At 35.6% G+C, this 23,364-nt stretch overlaps 1 protein-coding gene across 1 annotated transcript in view; it reads left to right on the forward strand.

Annotated features, from left to right (window-relative positions):
- Positions 1 to 23,364, forward strand: part of MROH9 (maestro heat like repeat family member 9) — an 86,881-nt gene that overhangs the window by 36,172 nt on the left and 27,345 nt on the right. Inside the window, exons 7-9 of the mRNA XM_036873628.1 lie at positions 230 to 365; positions 8,667 to 8,791; positions 11,928 to 12,077. Of these exons, the coding sequence (XP_036729523.1) occupies positions 230 to 365; positions 8,667 to 8,791; positions 11,928 to 12,077 (411 nt within the window). The remainder of the gene's footprint in view (positions 1 to 229; positions 366 to 8,666; positions 8,792 to 11,927; positions 12,078 to 23,364) is intronic.

Genomic DNA, 23,364 nt, shown 5'->3' on the forward strand with positions numbered 1-23,364 from the left:
CATAAATGTTACCCCCTTAGTTCCCACAATAACTGTTACAAGGTAACATTTGTTATATGCATTTCATAGATGAGAAAATTGAGGCTCAGTAACAGAGTGAGGATTTTAATACAGATTTTGTGAACTCTGAAGCTCAACTCTAACCATAGTCTGATATATATATCAGACACAAACATTTAATGTTGACCATGCATAGCAAATACATTTTTCTACTTTGTTTTTTCACTAGACAAGTGTTGATGTTCCATGTTTGGGTGTCCTGGCAGCAGAACTGTCTCTTTTGTGTTCCCATGCTGATCCCGCAATCACACAACAAGCATCCTTGGGAATGTATCACCTCCTCTGCATTGCAAAGTGTCAGAATGGTAAGAAAGATTCATCTTTTCTAAGGGTTACTAATAATCTGTTCCTAATTATTATACTTGTGGGTCCTAAGGGGGCCCTATGTCTGTAGATTTCAAAATCCTGCCCCAAGATCTATAGCTTCACTTTTTAAAATGTATTTTAAAATCTTTTTTAGAATTATTTTTTAAATGTTATAGTTGGTCCTTCAATGTCTATAACATGCTATACTTAGATTAGTGTTGGGTGTTAATGATGGGGACAGGAATGCTGGATGGAGGCAGGGAAGAAAGAGAGGAAGAAAAATTACCAATGGGACTTTTTAAAAAGAGGCATACTTTTTCTCTGTAATGGAGTATCAAATAGAATACTCAGATTCTTGCTTCAATGGTGGGGAAAAATTAGCCCAAGACCTAAATAAATGCTGCTCTGGTCTGCCTAACAAAGCATAAGAGCAAGACCTTATAGTATCAAACTATTTCCAAATACTTTAACAGAGAATAGATTTACTGTCCCATAATAAAGAACTATTTAAAGATTATATATACTAATTGTTCTCAAGTCATTGGACATCAGATAACAAAGGACAATGATTCCTAATGAGATGGGAACAAATGAACAAATAAAGCAGAGTCTACAATTGACTGAGTTTACAACCTAGAGTAAGTCTCTAGGCTGCAGCCCAGAAAGGAGTAACCCAAGAGTCTCACCAAGTTGAAGAGACAGAATTGGGAATCCAGATAGATCAAGATAGCTAGAGTTCACAGGGCAAAGTGCCAGAAAGGAGTGCACAAAGAGAGCTCCAGAGATGTGCAGAGAGCCCTTTAACTATTTGGCTATGTAAGGATCAGAGCACACATGTGAGGAAACTACCTGAGGCTTGTGGGGGGGATGGTGGGGGTAACAACCAAAATGGTTAAAGGATCCACCGAATCCCGAAAGACTGGAAATGGTGCCCATGCCTATAAGCTAGAATTTAAAACTTCATAATTCATAAGTAATGAAGCAGAGTACAAAGAGATTTTGTCTCATCAAGAGGAAAAAATTATCCCTGAATTATTTTAGTGCCACTTAACAAAAGTTAAAAACAAGACCTAAAATTATCAACTGATCTCCAAATACTTTGTTTATCAGAAAAAGCTCAAGCTTACTTCTAGGAATACAAAAATTCCATCACTTAACAAGTTAAAATGAACAGTTTGGACAAGTTAAAATTAACAATGTCTGACATGCAACAAAAAATTACCAGGTATGCAAAGAAACAAAATACAACCCACAATAAAAAGTAAAATGAATAAAAACTGACCCAGAAATAACACAGATGATAGAATTAGGAGAGTCATTAAAACAATTATTATAACATATTCCATTTATTTAAGGAGTTAGAGAAAAAGATGAACATACTAATGAGAGACAAAGAAAAGTCTCTAAAAGACCCAAATTGAACCTCAGGAGATGAAAACTACAATATCTGAGCTGAAAAACACTCTGGCAGGGATTAACGGTATAATCTTTTTTATTGAGGTATAGTTGATTTACAGTATACACAATATACATTTATAATAGGTGTACAGTATAATGATTCAGTATTTATACAGATTTTACTCCATTAAAAATTATTATAAGATAATGGCTATAAGTCCTTGTGCTATTAATATTTCCTTGTTGCTTATCTCTTTTATACATAGTAGTTTGTATCTCTTAATCGCATATGCCTAATTTGTCCATCCCCTCTTCCTTCTCCACTTTGGCAACCACTAGTTTGTTTTCTATATCTGTGAGTTTGTTTCCATTTTGCATATACATTCATTTGCATTTTTTATTTTTTAGATTCCACATATAAGTGATATCATATGGTATTTGTCTTTCCCTGTCTGTCTGACTTATTTCATTAAGCATAATATTCTCTAGGTCCATCCATGTTGCTGCAAATGGCAGAATTTCATTCTTTTTTATGGACGAGTTTTATATATCTATATAGATAGATAGATGATAGATAGATAGAAGATATATCACATCTTCTTTATACATTCATCTGTTTATGGGCACTTGGGTTGTTTCCATATCTTGGCTATTGTAAATAGTGCTGCTATAAACATAGGAATGCATGTACTTTTTCAAATTAGTGTTTTCATTTTTTCTTCATTTTACTTTACTGGATATATACTCAGGAGTGGAATTGCTGGATCATATGGTAGTTCTATTTTTAGTTTTTTGAGGAACCTCCATAGTGTTTTCCATAGTGGATGCACCAATTTACATTCCCACCAACCCTGTACAAAGGTTTCCTTTTCTCCATACTCTCTCCAACATTTGTTATTTGTAGACATTTTCATGATAGCCATTCTGACAGGTATGAGGTGATATCTTATTGTTGTTTTGACTTGCATTTCTCTAATAATCAGTGATGCTGAGAATCTTTTCATGTTCAACAGTGTAATCTTAAAAGAAGCTGGGGCTGGGAGGGGGCAACATTTCATTCAGAGTAAAGGTAAGGTAAGGATTATAGCAAATTTCTCATGAGACAATGCAAGCCATAGGCAATGAAGTAACCTCATAATGTACTGAAAGAAACAGCTGTCAATATAGAATTCTTTAACCAGCAAAAGTGGTGCTCTTTCAAAAGCAAAAGTGAAATAAAGACTTTTTAGATATACAAGAGCTGGTAGAATTTATCACTAGCATATCTGAAGTATGAAAAATATTTAATGAAATTATTCAAGAAAAAAATGATGTCAGATGAAAATCTAGGTCTACATAAAGGAATAAGGAGCACTGGATTGCAACTATGAAGGTAAATATTAAAATTTTCTTCCCTACATTTTAAATCTCTTTAAATGAGAATCAACTATTTAAAGCAAGCAAACAAACAAACAAACAAAAACAATGTAAAAGTTAAATATGTGACAACAATATCACAGAGGCTTGAAAGAGGGTGAAATATGAGGTTCTTATCCATAAATTCATAAAATATCACTTCAAAGTAAACTGTGATAAGTTAAAGATGTATAATATAAATCCTAAAGGAACTACTTAGCTAATATAACAAAGAGTTATATATAATAAGCCAAAATGGAGATACAATAGAATCATAAAAAATACTTAATCAAAAAAAGACCAAAAAAGAAGAAAAATAGAAAGAAAAACAGATGGAAATATGGAAAACAAAAAGTAAAATGAAGACTTAAATCCACTCATAATAAATATAAATGCTCTAAATATCTCCAATGAAAAGGCAAAGATTATCACACTGGACAAAGAGCAAGACTCAACTATATGTTGCCTATGAGAAATCTACCCTAGATGTAAAGACACAAATAGAATACAATTTAAAAGTTGGAAAATGATATAACATGCTAACACTAGTCAAAAGAAAACTGAAATGACTATATCAATATCAAAAAATACACACATTTCAGAGCAAAGAATGTTTCCAGGGAAAAAAAGGGTAATTTCATAATGATAAAGGGGTCAATTAATTAAGAAGACATAATCCAAAACACTTATGTACTTGAAAATGAAACATATTAAAATAATCAAAATACATTAAACAAAAGCTGATAGGACTACTATGAGAAATAAATCTACAATTACAATCAGAGAATTCAATACCACTTTTTCAATAACCTATTACACAAAAAATCAATAAGGATACAGACCTGAACCAGCTAATTGACATTTATAGAACACTCTACCAAAAATGGAAAAATAAACATTCTGTTCAAGAAAAAAACAGAAAATTTACCAAAATAAACCATATTATAGACCATAAGACAATCCTCAAGAAATCAACAGGTAGTTAAGTCATACAAAATATGACCAAAACAGAGTTAAATTAGAAATCAAACACAGAATTAACACCATACAGAAAAATAAACTCAAAATGGATTAAAGACCTAAATGTAAGACCAGGTACTATAAAACTCTTAGAGGAAAACATAGGCAGAACACCCGTTGACATAAATCGCAGCAATATCTTTTACAATCTGCCTCCTAGAGTAATAGAAATAAAAACAAAAATAAACAAATGGGACCTAATTAAACTTAAAAGCTTTTGTACAGCAAAGGAAGCCATAAACAAAACAAAAAGACAACCTACAGAATGGGAGAAAATATTTGCAAACAATGCGAATGACAAGGGATTAATCTCAAAATTTATAAACAGCTCATGCAGCTCAATATCAAAGAAAACAAACAACCCAATCAAAAAATAGGCAAAAGACCATACAGATGGCCAACAGGCATATGAAAAGATACTCAGCATTGCTAATTATTAGAGAAATGGAAATCAAAACTACAATGAGATATCACCTCACACCAGTCAGAATGGTCATCATCAAAAAATCTACAAACAATAAACGCTGGAGAGAGTGTGAAGAATAGGGAACCCTCCTACACTGTTGCTGGGAATGTAGATTGGTACAGCCACTGTGGAGAACAATATGGAGGTTCCTTAAAAAACTAAAAACAGAGCTACCATATGATCCAGCAATCCCACTCCTGGGCACGTATCTGGAGAAAACCAGGATTTGAAAGGATACATGCACCCCAATGTTCATTGCAGTGCTGTTTATAATAGCCAAGACATGGAAGCAACCTAAATGTCCATCAACAGATGAATGGATAAAGAAGATGTGGTACATATATACAATGGAATATTACTCATCCATTAAAAAGAATGAAATAATGCCATTTGCAGCAACATGGATGGACATAGAAATTGTCATACTAAGTGAAGTAAGACAGAGAAAGACAAATATCATATGATATCACTTGTATGCAGAATCTAAGAAAAAAATGATACACAAATGAACTTATTTACAAAACAGAAACAGATTCACAGACTTAGAGAATGAACTTATGGTTACCAGTGGGGAAGGGTGGGGAGGAAGGATAGATTGGGAGTTTGGGATTGACATATACACATTGCTATATTTAAAATAGTCAACAAGGACCTACTGCATAGCACAGGGAACTCTGCTCAATATTCTGTAATAAACTAAATGGGAAAAGAACTTGAAAAAGAATAGATACATGTATATGTATAATTGAATCACTTTGCTGTACACATGAAACTAACAAAACATTGTTAATCAACTATACGCCAGTGTAAAATAAAATTTTTTTAGATTTTAAACAAGTTAAAAATAAATAAATAAATAGAAGTGGGGAAAAGATTTATTCAAGTTAAACTTTTATCAACTTTTTAAGAAATGGAAACTCTGGAGATAAATTTTTAAATTTTAAAAGAAAGAAAGATATCTGAAAATTCAAAATATTTGGAAACTAGATAACCTGTTTCTAAATAATAAATGTGTCAAAAAAAAAGAAATAACAAGGGAAATCTAAAGCATTTTGAACTAAATGAAAATGAAAATATAAAATTTCAAAATTTATGGAATACAGCTAAACAAGATCCCAGAGGGGAAATTCTTAGCACCATATGCCTACATTAGAATAGAGAAAAGTTCTTAAATCAATGACCTTAGCTTCTGCCTTAAGAAAGTAGAGAAAGAAGAGCAAATAAAAGCAGAAGTAAGAAGATGAGAGGAAATAATAAAGACCAGAATAAAAACCAATAAAACTAGAAAGCAGAAAAACATTAAGGGAAAGCAATGAAGCCAAAAGCAAATTCTCTGAGAAGATCAGGCGAGAAATAAGAGACACAAATTACCAATATAAGGAATGAGAGAAATAATGTCACTAAAGATTCTATGGGTATTAACAGAATAAAAAGTGACATTATGAAAAACTTTAGGCCAATAAATTTGACAACTTAAACAGACAAAATTTATTGAAAGACACAAATTACCAAAGTTCACTCAAGAAGAAATCAATAATCTGAATATTCTATATCTAGCAAAGAAGTTGAGTTTGTAGTTTAAAATCTTCTGCAAAGAAAAGTCCAGATCCACAGGGAAAACTCCAGACTGAAACGATCTATCAAACATTTAAGAAAGAAATTATACCAATTCTATACAAATTCTTCCAGAAATGGGAGGATGAGGGAATACTTGCCAACTCATTCTATGAGGCTGGCATTATTCTGACACCAAAATCACACAAAGACATTACAAGAAAAATAAAAACAAAAAACTACAGACCAATGTCCCTCAAGAACACTGATGAAAAAAATTAATCAAGCTTAGCAAGTCAAATAGTACACTAAATAAAAAGAATAATATACCATGGCCATGTGGAATTTATCCAGAAGTGCAATGTCAATTTAACTTTTTGAAAATCAACCAATGTAACATACCACATCAACAGATGAAAAAAATAACCATATGATTATTTCAGTAGATACAGAAAAAGTACTTGACAAAATTCAACATCCATTCCTAATAAAAACTCTCAGAAAATTAGGAATAGAAAGGAAACTTCCTCTACCTGCTAAAGTACATCTATGAAAAATCTACACCTAACATCAAACTTAACGGTGAAATACTGAATGATTTCCCCAAAAGACCAGGAAAAAGACAAGGATGTGCACTGTCATTACTTCTGTTCAACATTGCTTTGGATAGAATAGAATCAAGAGTCCAGAAATAGATCCACACATGTATGGTCAAATGATTTTTGACAAAGGTTCAAAGGCAATTCAGTGGAGAAGGGATAAACTTCAATAGACATTGTTGGAAAAATTGGTGATTTATATGCAAAAAAAGAACTTTGATATATATCTCATAAATGCATAAAAGCTAATTCAAAATGGATCATAGGACTACATGTAAAACCTAAAACTATGAATGAAACTAGAAAGAATCTTTGTACCTTGGATTAGGCAAAGATTTCTTAAACATAACCCCAAAAGCGTGACCCATAAATGAAAAAAAAAAAAAAGATAAATTAAGTACCTCTTCTCTTTGAAAGACACTTAAGAGATAAGCCACAGACGGTGAGAAAATATTTGCAAATTACATATCTGATAGAAGAATTGTATTCAGAATTTTAAAGGAACACTCAAAACTCAGTAAAAAAAAAACAAAGAAAAAGAAAAAGCAAGCAACCAAATTAAAATAATAATAGTAGATTTGAACAGTCATTTCACTAAAGAAGCACAGATGGCAAGGATGCACATCAAAGGATGATCAATATACAGTCATAAAAGAAAGGTAAATTAAAACTGCAATGAGACACCACTGCACTCCAGTTAAAATGTCTAAAATTGAAAAGACTGACCATACAATGTGTTATTAAAGGTGTGAAGCAACTGGAACTCTCATACATTGCTAGAGGGAATGTGAAGTGATGCAACAGCTTTGGAAAATAATTTGGCAGTATCCTAAAAAGTCAAACACACATCTACCATACGATTCAGTCATTCCACAGCTTAGTGTTTACCTAAGAGAAATGAAAGCAAATATCCATTCAAAGACTTGTACGTGAATGTTGATAGCACCTTTATTTGTAATAGCACCTTTATTTGTAATAGCCAAAAACTGGAAACAACCCAAATGTCCACCAAAAGGTGAATGAATAAGCAGATGATGGTATATATGTACAATGGAATAGTATCCATCACTAAGACTATTGATACAAGAAAAAACATGGATGGATTGCAAATAATTTTGCTGAATGAAAGATTCCAAACAACAAAAGAGTATATACTAAATGGTTCCACATATATAAAACTGGAAAATACAAACTTGACAGAATGCAGATCAGTGCCTGCCTTTGAATCAGGGAGTAGGATCTGGGAGCAGGTTTGATCAATTACAAAAGGACATGAGGAAACTTTTGGAGGGAATAAATCTTTTTTTATTACAGTGATGTTTATGGGCACATACATATATAATAACTTACCAAATTAGACACTTTAAATATGTTGCATATTGGTTATATCTCTATAAAGCTGTTAGCAAACAAGCAAAGTCATTTAAAACCTACCTTCTCTCTAGAACAAAAGACATCTGCACCTGAAGCTTATGTTGAGGGCTTTTCTCTTTCTTGCTGTACCACTCCCCCAGCTCTTTGCAAAATGCCTCCAAGTCTGCTCTTTTACCAATAGACACGTCAACTTAGCAGTAGCTCTTCCATTGCACTGAACAATGCATTTGATGGCCTAAATGTACTTGATATTTGGTCAACTTATTAAAATTATCTATGTCCTTTATTCATATTTCACAGGCCTCTCTTAAACACTTTTTAAACTCTGGGTCAATGTAGTCATAATATTTTATGTGACTAAACTGTTAGCAGAGAGTTAAACATTCAGAAACTTTAGACTTCCAGAATTGGGCAGGAAGAGGAAATTAGAAATAGCAATGTTATAGAGGAACCAGTGATCAAATAAAAACCCTAAACTCTTTTCCTTAATACAGCGGATATTGCAAAAAATAAAAGTACAAAGTATGATAAGCCTGGAAGTCATTGCCTCCTGCCTTCTCCCTCTGATATAGAATTTCTACCCAAGATCTTGCAAAGAGACAAAAGTAAAATTGCTCAGGTAACTTAGCCACCACTTTATCTTATGGCTTTTGTTTCATGTGTATTATTACTTTTAGTGGCAACTTATTTCAACAAAATTTATATTTTTAATAGATTGTTTTCTGTTTTATTTAAATTCAGTAAAGCAAAGAGTAAATGATAGAGTACAGCATTTGGCTTCCTGATTTTCATCTCTATTAATAAGAATTATGCCTATTATTCCAGAATATAGCAATTTATATTATTTTACCTAATCCTTACAGAATGCAAATGAGATAGGTGTTTCCTAGTTGTTATGCTTCTTATTGTTTGGCTAATAAGTTACTAAAGATAGGAAACTTCTGATTTTCTAGCAAAATTAATGAAGTCAACAATTAACAGCCTTTTCAATGCTATTATAATTTATTCAGCAAACATCAAAATAATGTGATTTACATTTTAGAAACCTCTTAAATTTAAATTTTTTTAAAAGTTCAAGTGATAAACCTCAGTACCAAGTAAATAATTTTTACATTGACCCAACCCTTGGGGAAAATCATGAGGCTCTATAACTGTATACATTCCCTCACCTTCTTCAAAGTATATGGGCTTATTCATATGCTTGAGAGGTCACTGGTGCCTAAGTTGTGCTGTCCAACAGATGGCTGTCTAGCTACACACATTGAGTCAACAGTTCAGCAAAGTCTGCTGGGGAGGCTCTTCAGGCTAGCTTATCTCTTGAGTTGGGAGGGTCTTATGGTTCCTCCTAAAGGTACATGCATAAAGCAGTGCCTTGCCCTCCCACGGCTGAGGTACATAGAATTGTGGGAGGCTGAGGAGATATGCAAGCAATATACCTCAAATAATACAATCAAAAATACCACATAGATGTCCTAAATATGCATCTTCATGATGATGCATCTTTCCAAAATCAAGCATTATTCATAATCCACCTCCCCTCAAAAGTCACAAACCTGGTTGACTACGAAGTTGTCTATTTAAGTGAAGAAACCAGGCATCTGTAGAGGTTTACTAGAAAATCCTTTTACATCCTTCCATGCTTCACTCCAGAGCCCTAGAATTGAAATCCTGAGCCCCACAATTAGGCTAGTTAGCTTAAGACTGGCAGCTTCCTCAGGGTCTCTTCCAAGTGGTTCTTGGGTCTTACTATCTCCACTTCCAGTTTAGCGTCCTCTCTTATCTGAGTTTAATGTCCATCAGATTTAGAAATCCTTGGGTTTGGGGGAGGGTGCCCTGGGTCCTGTGTTCATGACCTGTTATTCAGTTCTCAATTGTGAGATCAAAGCAGGTCTAGTACTAGCATTGTGTGCAAGAGCAGTAGCTGGAAAATCCTGAGGTAGGTACTTTCAGAGGTAGATTGGGACAAGTGAGTGAGAGAATCTAAGGTTGTAGTAAGGAAACCAAGAGGACCATATCCAAAGACAAAGTCCAAAGGATGCAAATAGGAGGATAAGCGTCAAGGTTTTTAGCCAATAGAGCTAGATCATATTTTATAATGGGAGCCCCTATCATTTGATGTACTCTACTGTCATATCTATACCTTTGTTACTGAGTCCAAACTCATACTGCTCGCTGCACAATAGACCAACAAGTCAAAAGACAAGGTGTTGGGGCAAGGAATAGTGACTTTATTCGAAAAGCCAGCAGACCAAGAAGATGGTGGACTAGTGTCCCAAAGAACCATCTTACCCGAGTTAGAATTCAGGCTTCTTTTACATTAAAAGGGGAGGGGAGGTGTGACTGGTTGTTGCAAACTAATTGGTGCTGAAATCCTTTGTTCTTGCAGCTGTCCAGGTAGGTCTGGTCACAATGTTCCTGTAAACCTCCAACAAGACAACTATTATTTTCTATTCTGCACCTTTTTATCTCTATATGAATGGAAACGTGTTATACGTTTAAAGGTCAAGCCTGAGAGGCAGAATATTGAGAAAGGGTTAGTATGTATATTCCGGGCTATAGGCCACATTCTCTTACTGTTTGAGACAAAGGTGCAAAGCTAGCATGACTAAGCACAGGCAATGGAGCACAAAGGCTAGAGCTAAAGGAATAGATCCAATATGGAGTCAGGTTTGTTCTTCTTTGTTCAACCTTGACATACCAGAAACTTCTAACACTATCTCTAAGTTTCACTAGGAATTGCTCCTTCTACAACTTTTTAATAGACACCAAACTAAAGTATTTTGTTGAATAAACAAATATGCAAAAGAGAATATTTCCTCTTCCAATGATTTTTTTAAATTCAACATCTTATATAATTAAATCTGGCTTTCTCAAAGTAGAGCAAACTATTTATAATATTCAGTTCACCTCACCAAGCCTTAGTGACCCTCCTTTATCCATCTTTCATAGCTTTCCAAAAATACTATCCCTCACCCCTCTGTCCAGTAGGAGGGAGCCTGGTGGTCATCAGTTTTCACTCAGAACTCAGTCCTTCCCTATTGACCAGAATACACACGTACAAAAGGAGGAAATGTGGTTCATTCATAATTGAGAGATCCATAATATTGTGATTTTTTTTCACATTTTATAGCCCATGGATATTCCTCTAACTTTAAAAAGAGATTGTTTGAATTGTAGTTGTTGTACCTCAATCGTGGACATATGGGCCTTTTTTTCTCTTCCCACTTCTTGATACTTCTCTGAGAAAAAGCCCACACCTTTGAATGACCCTGCCTTTCTTACCCCATCCTTTCCTTCATCTTCTACAAATCATGCTTGTTTCTGATCTGAGCAAATTCATTTCCAAAGCTGAAGTTCACAATAATTTCTAGTATTTGAATAGCTGAAATGGGATAAAATCAATATTTTATAGTTCCTCTGAATTGCAATGCCATGATTTTCCACTTCTCCCTGGCTTGCCCCCAGAGCTGACTTATTCAGATGAAAATGTTTTAATTGCTTTAAGAATCAGATGAAAAAATATATATAATTCAACTTGAATTACAGTCATCTTAATAGCAACACAATTGTAAAATATAATTTTTAATATTTTTTAATGGAGGAAAAGGCCCACAGCAGCAAAGGTGCCTAGGGCCTACAAAAATCATATGGCCCTGCCTGGCCCTGAAGCTTCCCTCAGGATGTCTGGGTTCAGCTGTCTTGCTTCTCTTGATGTAAGTAAGGCCTGAGATCATGACTTTCCTTTTTGGTTTCAGAGTGTAGGACAAACCTTATTGCCACGCTTGCTGACTGACTTTGTGTGGAGTCTCCTGATGAGACTCTCTGCACCTGATCAAACAACTGCATCCAAGGCAGCAACCATACTGAAACTGACTCTGGAATATTATGCCCATAAGGTCACCATGGTAAGATACTTGACAATGAGCAGGGGAGTGCAGAATGTATTCTCTAATGGGCTCTTACTGCCTTTGTTATATGCCTACTTCTTTTCATATATATTTCTTGCCATTGTTCATTATGTCACTTCAATAAAATGAGGCTTTTGTGTGAAATATTTCAAGCATACAGAAAAGTTTCAAAATAATGTAATGAACATTCACTCACCAATCATACCAAATTGTAACATTTTGCTATACTTGCTTCAAATTTTAAAGAAATGCATTAACAACAATAAAATAGTACAACTGTAATTGAAATCCCCTGTGTAACCATTAAGGAAAGTTTTAAGAACCCTCAGCTTGCTGTAGGGCTGGCCACATAATTTGTGGGGCCCAGTGCAAACTGAAATGTGGGGCTTCTTATTCAAAACATAGAAAAAAACTACCATTAGATGTAGAAACATATGAAGATTTTCCGTATCTCTCTCTCTCTCAATTTGTCATGTTGTTGTTATTTTCTAAGTTAAAAATAACCCTAAAATTTTATAACATTAGCATGCATTTTGCCATCCATCTTTCTATTGTGCAATGCCAATCATAGCTGCAAATATAAGAGCACACAACTTAACAAAATACTACAATTCATATTTCGTGCATGCATATGTATTTTATTCTTAACAGAAGAGTGGTAAACACTACACAAAACTACCTTAATTGTCTTTATTTCACTCCTTGTCATTCACACATTCTATTAACACTCTCTATCTTCATTTTGTTCATGAGTAAGGAAAGATTGAATGGAAAAGACTTTATGGATTGCCACATCTTTCTCTTTCCTTCTATGTCATCATTTTCAGCCTAAGTGGTTGAGGCATCAATAAATGTTTATCTTATACCTGCTTTGATTTCCCACTGAACCCCTGCACATCATGGGTCCACTGGAATTCTGTGTTCTTAGGGAATTGTGAATGCTGCCTCTGAATGAGGCTGCAGGAACCGTAGCTGACTCTCATACTGCCACACACACACACAGGCTCCATTGTCCCATGGGACTTCACTTACAAAACACAAACTCAAGGAAAACATTAAAAATTTCAATATGACGACAGCAGAGGTTTAAACAAAGTGAAGGACCTTCTGAATGTAGGACCTTGTGCAAAAGCATAGGTCACATGCCCATGAAACCAGCCCTGATGGAGACATAAGGGGTGAATTCCCAGTTCCCTCTCCTGACATAGCAGTGTTATGTGATTGTAGATAAACTGAGTGCTTGCACTCAAACTCAGAGAGCAGGAAAGGGGAAATAATGCTTCTTACAAACTCTCATGCTTCTACAGACAGGAGCATTCCAAAAGGCATGCAGACCAAGGGGAAAGCTGGAGGGCAACAGTCATTTCCTTAACAAAATAAAAGTTCTCCTCTCATGCAGTGAGAAAAGGAGGCTAGGTAAAACCATATCAGGTCCTGGAGAAGACGAGAAGGCAATTAGAAAACTAGATGTGTAAAACTAGCCTGTGCTACAATGAAATCATTAAACATGGAGAAATAAACTGAACAAAAATGGGGTTCAGCAACTTATTTCCCCACCCCAGCTCCCACAAACAATTGAACTACTGAATACACTGGATTCTTGGTTTAAACAGGGTTGGATTCTAAAGTCAGTTATAATGAAAAATTGCATTAAAATTATCCTGAAAATCTCCTAAATTGCAAGTATAGTTTGTGGGCTTACTATTTCTAAATAAATCTAACACAGCACGCCTTTCCTTGAGGAGTGAAGGAAATCATCATTTCTACAATTGAGCATACAGTAACATAGCTGGCTTGTTTTAGGGGCATGCTGCATTTAAAGTAGTAGGAGGAGGATGAGAAGAAAAAGCTCTAAACCCAATAGTTAAGAGAACTCTGGAGAAGATCACTGGTTTATGTCTCCCATTTCATGTTTACCTTGGAGCATATGTGGTGGGATGAATGTTTTACAATAAACACTTCATTTTGTTTGTTTAGAGTAGAGGGTTGGGCACAGATAATTCAGTTGTATACGAGGCAATTGCAATGGAATGTAAATTTACATCAAACAACTTTTCAGCTTATGGTCTCTGAGAAGTACTTTCAAAATAAGAAATGAGGTGATCTGGGTAGATTAAATTTGATGTTGAATATACAACCATTGGTTTGAGAAAAATTCCAGGTCTAGCTAAAACTCTCCTTATTCAAAAATGAAGAGGGATTGGAGACAAGATGGTGGAGTAGAAAGACCTGAGTTCACTTCCTCTCACAAGTACACCAAAATCACAACTGCTGAACAACAATTGACAAAAAAGATGGGAGCCTATCAAAAAAGACATTGCAAGGCAGGAATAAAGAGGTAGACATAGAAAATGGACTTGAGGACATGGGGTGGGAGGGCGAAGCTGGGGCGAAGTGAGAGTAGCATTGACATATATACACTACCGAATGTAAAATAGTTGGCTGGTGGGAAGCAGCCGCATAGCACAGGGAAATCGGCTTGGTGCTTTGTGATGACCTAGAGGGGTGGGATAGGGAGGAAGGGAGGGAGGCTCAAGAGGGAGGGGATATGGGAACATGGATATGCATGTGGCTGATTTGCTTTTTTGTGCAACAGAAACTAGCACAGTATTGTGAAGCAATTATACTCCAACAAAGATCTATTTAAAACAAGATATTCTACATCCAAAGACACAAAGAAGAAACCACAATGAGATGGTATAAGGGGCACACTAATGATATAACCAAATCCCATACCACCCAGGTGGGTGACCCACAAACTGGAGAATAATCATGTCACAGAGGTTCTCCCACAGGAGTGAGAGCTCTGAGCGCCATGGCAGGCTCCCCAGAATCAGGAGGTGGAGCCCCATGAGTATTTGGCTTTGAAGGCCAGTGGAGCTTGATTGCAGGAGCTCCACAGGACTGGAGGAAACAGAGACTCCAGTCTTGGAGGGCACACACAAGTTCTTGTGCACACTGGGACCCAGGGCAAAAGCAATGATTTCATAGAAGCCTGGGCCAGACTTACCTGCTGGTCTTGGAGGGTCTCCTGGGAAGGCAGGGAGCAGCTGTGGCTCTCTCTGGGGTCATAAAAGTTGGTGGTGGACATATCAGGGAGTGTTCATCTATGTGAACTCTGGCTGGAGGAATATATCTTGCTTGGGTCCTTGGCACTGAGACCTGGCCTCACCCAACAGCCTGTAGGCTCCAGTGCTGGGATTCCTCAGGCCAAACAACAAACAAGGTGGGAATACAGCCACACCCATCAGCAAACATGCTGTCTAAAGACTTCCTGAGCCCATAGCCACGAATAGACACATCCCTTGACATGGCCCTGCCCACAAGAGGACCAAGACCCAGGTCCACCAACCAGAAGGCAGGCACTGGCCCCTCTCACCAGGAAGCCTGCACAAGCCTCTAAACCAGCCTCACCCACCAGGGGGCAGGCACCAGAAGGAAGAAAATTATGATGCCACAGGCTGCAGAACTGAGTGTGCAAACACAGGTCAGAACCTACCCTGGGACCAGCTAGTCCCTGGCCATTCGGTGATAAGAGGAAAGTGTATTGCTGTGACACAAAGGACATCCCCTCTTGAGGGCCACTTCTTCAAGGTTGAGAAACATAACTAACCTACTACATAAATAAAATACAAATAGAAATTTTTTAAAAAAAGAGATGGCAAAGGAATATATTCCAGACAAAATGAACAAGATAAAACCACAGAAGAACAACTAAGTGAAGTGGAGATAGGCAATCTACCCAAGAAAGAGTTCAGAGTAATGAATATAAAGATGATCCAAGAACTCGGGAAAAGAATGGATGCACAGAGCAAGAAATTACAAGAAGTTTTCATCAGAGAGTTAGAAAATAAGAATACAATAACTGAAATGAAAAATACACTAGAAGGAATTAATAGCAGAATAAATGAGGCAGAGGAATGAATCAGTGAGCTGGAAGACAGAGTGGTGGAAATCACTGCTGCAGAACAGAATAAAGAAAATAGAATGAAAGTAAATGGAGACAGTTTAAGAGACCTCTGGGACAAGGTCATAAGCACCAACATTCACATTATAGAGGTCCCAGAAATAGAAGAGGGAGAGAAATGGCCTGAGAAAATATTTGAAGAGATAATAGCTGAAAACTTCCCTTACATGGGAAAGGAAACAATCACCCAATTTCAGGAAGCACAGAGAATCCCATAAAGGATTAACTCAAGAAAGAACACACCTAGACACATAGTAATCAAATGGACAAAAATTAAAGACAGAGAAAACATTAAAAGCAACAAAAGAAAAGCAAAAAAATAACATACAAGGGAATCAGCTGATTTGTCAGCAGAAACTCTGCAGGTCAGAAGCGGGTGGCATGATATATTTAAAGTGATGAAATGGAAAAACCTACAGCCAAGAATACCCTACCCAGCAAGGCTCTCGTTCAGATTCAATAGAGAAATCAAAAGCTTTACAGACAAACAAAAGCTAAAAGAACTCGGCACCACCAAACAAGCTTTACAATAAATGCTAAAGGAACAGCTCTATGTGGAAAAGAAAAGGCCACAACTAGAAACAAGAAAATTATGAGAGTGGTAGCTCACCAGTAAAGGCAAACTTACCGTAAATGTAGGAAATTATCCACACACAAATATGATCTCAAAATCAGTAATCATGAGAGGAGGAGAGTACAAATGCAAGATATTTAAAATGCATTTGAAATTAAGATATCAGGAACGTAAAACAATCATGTGTGTGTATATATATATATAGAGAGACTACTATACCAAAACCCTATGGTAACTGCAAACCAAAAATCTATAATGGATATACACACAAAAAAGAAAAAGGAATCCAAACACAACACTAAGGATAGTCATCAAATCACAAGAGAAGAGAACAAAAGAGGAAAGGGAAAGAAAAAAGACCTACAGAAAACAAATCCAAAACAATTAACAAAATGGCAATAAGAACATACGTATCAATAATTACCTTAAATGTAGATGGGTTAAATGCTCAAACCAAATGACGCAGATTGGCTGAATGGATACAAAAATAAGACTCATATATACGTTGCCTACAAGATACCCACTTCAGATCTAGAGACACATAAAGACTGAAAGTGAGGGGATGGAAAAAGATATTCCATGCAAATGGAAATCAAAAGAGAGCTGGAGTAGCAATACTCATATCAGACAAAATAGACTTTAATATAAAGACTGTTACCAGAGACAAGGAAGGACACTACATAATGATCAAGGGATCAATCCAAGAAGGAGAAATAACAATTGTAAATTTTTATGCCCCCAACATAGGAGCACCTCAATATACAAGGCAAACATTATCAGACATAAAAGGAGAAATTAACAGTAACACAATAATAGTGTTAAATGACTCATTAGACCAGATGGACTTAATTGACATTTAAAGAGCATTCCACCTGAAAGAAGTAGGATACACATTCTTTTCAAGTTTACATGGAATATTCTCCAGGATAGATCACATGCTGGGTCACAAAGCAAGCCTCAGTAAATTTAAGAAAACTGAAATCATATCAAGCATTTTTTCCACCCACAATTCTATGAGATTAAAAATCAACTATAAGAAAATACTGTAAAAAACACAAACAAGTGGAGGCTAAAAACTATGCTACTAAACAACCAATGGATCACTGAAGAATCAAAGAGGAAATCAAAAAATACCTAGAGACAGATAAAAATAAAAACAACGATCCAAAATCTATGGGATGCAGCAAAAGGAGTTCTAACAGGGAAGTTTATAGCGATACAAGCTTACTTCAGAAAACAAGAAAAATCTCAAATGAACAACCTAACCTTACACCTAAAGCAACTAGAGAAATAAAAACAAACCAAACCCAAAATTAGTAGATGGAAAGAAATTATAAAGTTCAGAGCAAAAATAAATGAAATACAGACAAAGGAAGCAGCAGAAAAGATTAATGAAAATAAAAGCTCATTCTTTGAAAACATTTTTAAAAATGATAAACCTTTAGCCAGACTCATCAAGAAGAAACGGTAGAGGGTCTAAATCAATAAAATTAGAAATGAACGAGAAGGTACAAACAGACATCACAGAAATACAAAGGACCATAAGACATTACTAAAAGCAACTGTATGCCAATAAAATGGACAATCTAGAAGAACGGGACAAACTCTTAGAAAGGTACAATCTGCAAAGACTGAACCAGGAAGAAATAGAAAATATGAACAGACCAATCACAAGTCATGAAATTGAAACCATGATTAAAAATCTTCCAACAAACAAAAGTCCAGGACCAGATGGCTTCACAGGTGAATTCTATCATACATTTAGAGAAGACCTAACACCCATCCCTCTCAAACTCTTCCAAAAAACTGTGGAGGAAGGAACACTCTCAAACTCATTCTATGAGACTACCATCACCCTGATACCAAAACCAGACAAAATTACTACAAAAAAAGAAAATTACAGACCAATATCACTGATGAATATAGATGCAAAAATCCTCAACAAACTACTAGGAAACAGAATCCAACAACACATTAAAAGGATCATACATCATGATCAAGTGGGATTTATCCCAGGGATGCAAGGATTCTTCAATATACACAAATCAATCAATGTGATACACCATATTAACAAATTGAAGAATAAAAACCATATGATCATCTCAATAGATGCAGAAAAAGCTTTTGACAAAATTCAATACCCATTTATGATAAAAACTCTCCAGAAAGTGGGCATAGAGGGAAGCCACCTCAACATAATAAAGACCACATATGACAAACCCACAGCAAACATAATTCTCAATGGTGAAAAATTGAAAGCATTTCCTCTAAGATCAGGAACAAGACACAGATGTCCACTGTCACCACTATTATTCAACATAGTTTTGGAAGTCCCAGCCATGGCAATCAGAGAAGAAAAAGAAATAAAAGGAATACAAATTGGAAAAGAAGAAGTAAAAGTGTCACTGTTTGCAGATGGCATGATACTATACATACAGAATCCTAAAACTGCCACCAGAAAACTACTAGAGCTAATCAATGAATTTGGCAAAGTTGCAAGATAAAAAATTAATGCACAGAAATCTCTTGCATTCCTATACACTAATGATGAAAAATCTGAAAGAGAAATTAAGGAAACACTCCCATTTACCATTGCAACAAAAAGAATAAAATACCTAGGAATAAACCTACCTAGGGAGACAAAAGACCTGTATGCAGAAAACTATAAGACACCGATGAAAGAAATTAAAGATGATGCCAACAGATGGAGAGATATACCACATTCTTGGATTGGAAGAATCAATATTCTGAAAATGACTATACTACTCAAAGCAATCTACAGATTCAATGCAATCCCTATCAAATTACCAATGGCATTTTTTATGGAACTAGAACAAAAAATCTTAAAATTTGTATGGAGACACAAAAGACCCCGAACAGCCAAAGCAGTCTTGAGGGAAAAAAATGGAGCTGGAGAATCAGACTCCCTGACTTCAGACTATACTACAAAGCTACAGTAAACAAGACAATATGGTACTGGCACAAAACAGAAACATAGATCAATGGAACAAGATAGAAAGCCCAGAGATAAACCCACACACCTATGATCAACTAATCTATGACAAAGTATGGAAGGATATACAATGGAGAAAAGCCAGTCTGTTCAATAAGTGGTGCTGGGAAAACTGGACAGCTATATGTAAAAGAATGAAATTAGAACACTCCCTAACACCATACACAAAAACAAACTCAAAATGGATTCGAGACCTAAATGTAAGACCGGACACTATAAAATTCTTAGAGGAAAACATAGGAAGAACACTCTGTGACATAAATCACAGCAAGATCTTTTTTGATCCACCTGCTAGTGTAATGGAAATAAAAACAAAAATAAACAAATGGGAGCTAATGAAACTTCAAAGCTTTTGCACAGCAAAGGAAACGATAAACAAGATGAAAAGACAACCTTCAGAATGGGAGAAAATATTTGCAAACGAATCAATGGACAAAGGATTAATCTCCAAAATATATAAACAGCTCATGGAGCTCAATATTAAAAAAAAATCACCCACCCAATCTAAAAATGGCCAGGAGACCTCAATAGACATTTCTCCAAAGAAGACATACAGATGGCCAAGAAGCACATGAAAAGCTGCTCAACATCACTAATTATTAGAGAAATGCAAATCAAAACTACAATGAGGTGTCACCTCACACCAGTTGGAATCGGCATCATCAGAAAATCTACAAACAACAAATGCTGGAGAGGGTGTGGAGAAAAGGGAACCCTCTTGCACTGTTGGTGGGAATGTAACTTGATACAGCCACTATGGAGAACAGTATGGAGGCTCCTTAAAAAACTAACAATAGAATTACCATATGATCCTGCAGTCCCACTACTGGGCTTATACCCAGAGAAAACCATAATTCAAAAAGACACATGCACCCCAATGTTCATTGCAACACTATTTACAATAGCCAGGTCATGGAAGCAACCTAAATTCCCATCGACAGACGAATGGATAAAGAAGATGTGGTACATATATACAATGGAATATTGCTCAGCCATAAAAAGGAACAAAATTGGGTCATTTGTAGAGACGTGGATGCATCTAGAGATTGTCATACAGAGTGAAGGAAGTCAGAAAGAGAAAAACAAATATCATATATTAATGCATATATGTGGAACCTAGAAAAATGGTACAGATGAACCAGTTTGCAGGGCAAAAATTGAGACACAGATGTAGAGAACAAACGTATGGACACCAAGGGGGGATAGCAGCAGGGGGTCGGGGTGGTGGTGTGATGAATTGAGCAATTGGGATTGACATGTATACACTGATGTGTATAAAATTGATGACTAATATGAACCTGCTGTATAAAAAAATAAATTAATTAAAATTCAAAAATTAAAACAAAAAACTCCTAACAAACAAAAGTCCCAGACCAGATGGCTTCACAGGTAAATTCTACCGAACATATAGAGAAAACATCCATACTGCTGAAACTGTTCCAAAAAAATTTCAGAGGAAGGAACACTTCAGAACTCATTTTATACTACAAAGCTACAGTAGTCAAAACAGTATGGTCCTGGCACAAAAACAGACATATAGATCAATGTAACAGGATAGAAAGCCTAGAAATAAACCCACCTATGGTCAATTAATCTATGACAAAGGAGACAAGAATATACAATGGAGAAAAGACTATCTCTTTAACAAGTGGTGCTGAGAAAACTGGACAGCTACATGTAAAAGAGTGAAATAGAACATTCTCTAACACCATATAAAAAAACAAACTGGAAATGGATTAAAGACTGAAAAGTAAGACCAGATACTATAAAACTTCTAGAGTAAAACATAGGCAGAACACTCTTTGACATAAATCTCAGCAATATCTTTTCAGATCAGTCTCCTAGAGTAATGAAAATAAAAACAAAAATAAACAAATGAGACCTAATTAAACATAAAAGCTTTTGAACACCAAAGGAAACCATAAGCAGAACAAAATACAGCCTACAGAATGGGAGAAAATATTTGCAAATGATGCAACCAAAAAGAGATTCATTTCCAAAATATACAAACAGCTCATGCAGCTCAATATCAAAAAAAAAAATAACCGAATCAAAAAATGGGCAGAAGATCTAAATAGGCATTTCTCCAAAGAAGATATACAGATGGACAACAGGCAGATGAAAAGATGCTTAATATCACTAATTATTAGAGAAATGCAAATGAAAACTACAATAAAGTATCACCTCACACCAGTCAGAATGGCCATCATCAAAAAGTCTACAAATAGGGACTTCCCTGGTCATTCAGTGGTTAAGAATTCTCTTGCCAATGCAGGGGACATGGGTTCAAGCCCTGGTCCAGGAAGATCCCACATGCCATGGAGCAACTAAGCCCATGCACCACAACTACTGAGCCTGCGCTCTAGAGCCCAGAAGCCACGACTACTGAGCCCGCGAGCCACAACTACTGAGCCCACGTGCAGCAACTACTGAAGCCCACAAGCCTAGAGTCCATGTTCCACAACAAGAGAAGCCACCGCAATGAGAAGCCCACACACTGCAACAAAGAGTAGCCCCGGCTCACTGCAAGTAGAGAGAGCTCGCACGCAGCAACAAAGACCCAACACAGCCAAAAATAAATACATAAATAAATAAATTTATTTCAAAAAAAAGTCTACAAATAATAAATGCTGGAGAGGGTATGGAGAAAAAGGAACCCTCCTACACTGTCAGTGGGAATGTAAATTGGTGCAGCCACTGTGGACAATGGTATGGAGGTTCCATAAAAAACTAAAAATAGAGTTACCAGATGATCCAGAAATCCCACTTCTGGGCATATATCTAGATAAAACTATAATTCAAAAAGTAACATTCACCCCAATATTCATTGCAGCACTATTTACAATAGCTAAGACATGGAAGCAACCTAAATTTCCATCAACAGATGAATGGATAAAGAGGTGTGGTATATATATACAAAGGAATATTACTCAGCCATAAAAAAAGAATGAAATGATGCCATTTGCAGCAACATGGATGGACCTAGAGATTATCATACTAAGTGAAGTAAGCCAGACAAGTAAGACAAACATCATATGATATAGCTTATATGTGGAATCTAAAAAAAAAAAAAAGATACAAATGAACTTATTTACAAAGTTGAAAGTGACTCATAGATATAGAAAGCGAAACTTATGGTTACCAAAGAGGAAGTTGGGGGGAAGGATAAATTAGGAGGTTGGGATAAATATATACACACTACTGTATATAAAATAGATAATCAACAGGGATCTACTGTATAGCACAGGGAACTATACTCAATATTTTGTAATAACCTATAAGAAAAAGGAACCGGAAAAAGAATTACTGAATTACTGTGCTGTATACCTGAAACTAACACAACATTGTAAATCAACTATATTTCAATAATAATTAAAAAAAAAAAAGAATAAAGCCAGAAAACAAGGAAAAAGTGAATGAAAAGGGGAAAAATAAAACTTGGAGCCTATAAAGAAAATTTGAAAGATTATGATTTAGTGTTTACCATTCTAGTCCAGTCCCTCAACACATAGTTCATTCCTTCAAAATATAGATTCATATCTCCTTTAATTGTCAAAATGTTTTCAGAAGTATATTGTTCTGTTGTGATTCTGTTCCATTATTTTGACTTTCTTTTTAAAGGACTCAAATCATATTGTACATATGCTTTCTGAATTGAGCTTATATGTTTTATATAATAAAGTCTACCCATCCAAAATAAACCTTTTTTAAAAAAAATGGGTATTCTCCC

The sequence above is a fragment of the Balaenoptera musculus genome, chromosome 1, assembly GCF_009873245.2.
Source record: "Balaenoptera musculus isolate JJ_BM4_2016_0621 chromosome 1, mBalMus1.pri.v3, whole genome shotgun sequence".
Taxonomy (NCBI): domain Eukaryota; kingdom Metazoa; phylum Chordata; class Mammalia; order Artiodactyla; family Balaenopteridae; genus Balaenoptera; species Balaenoptera musculus.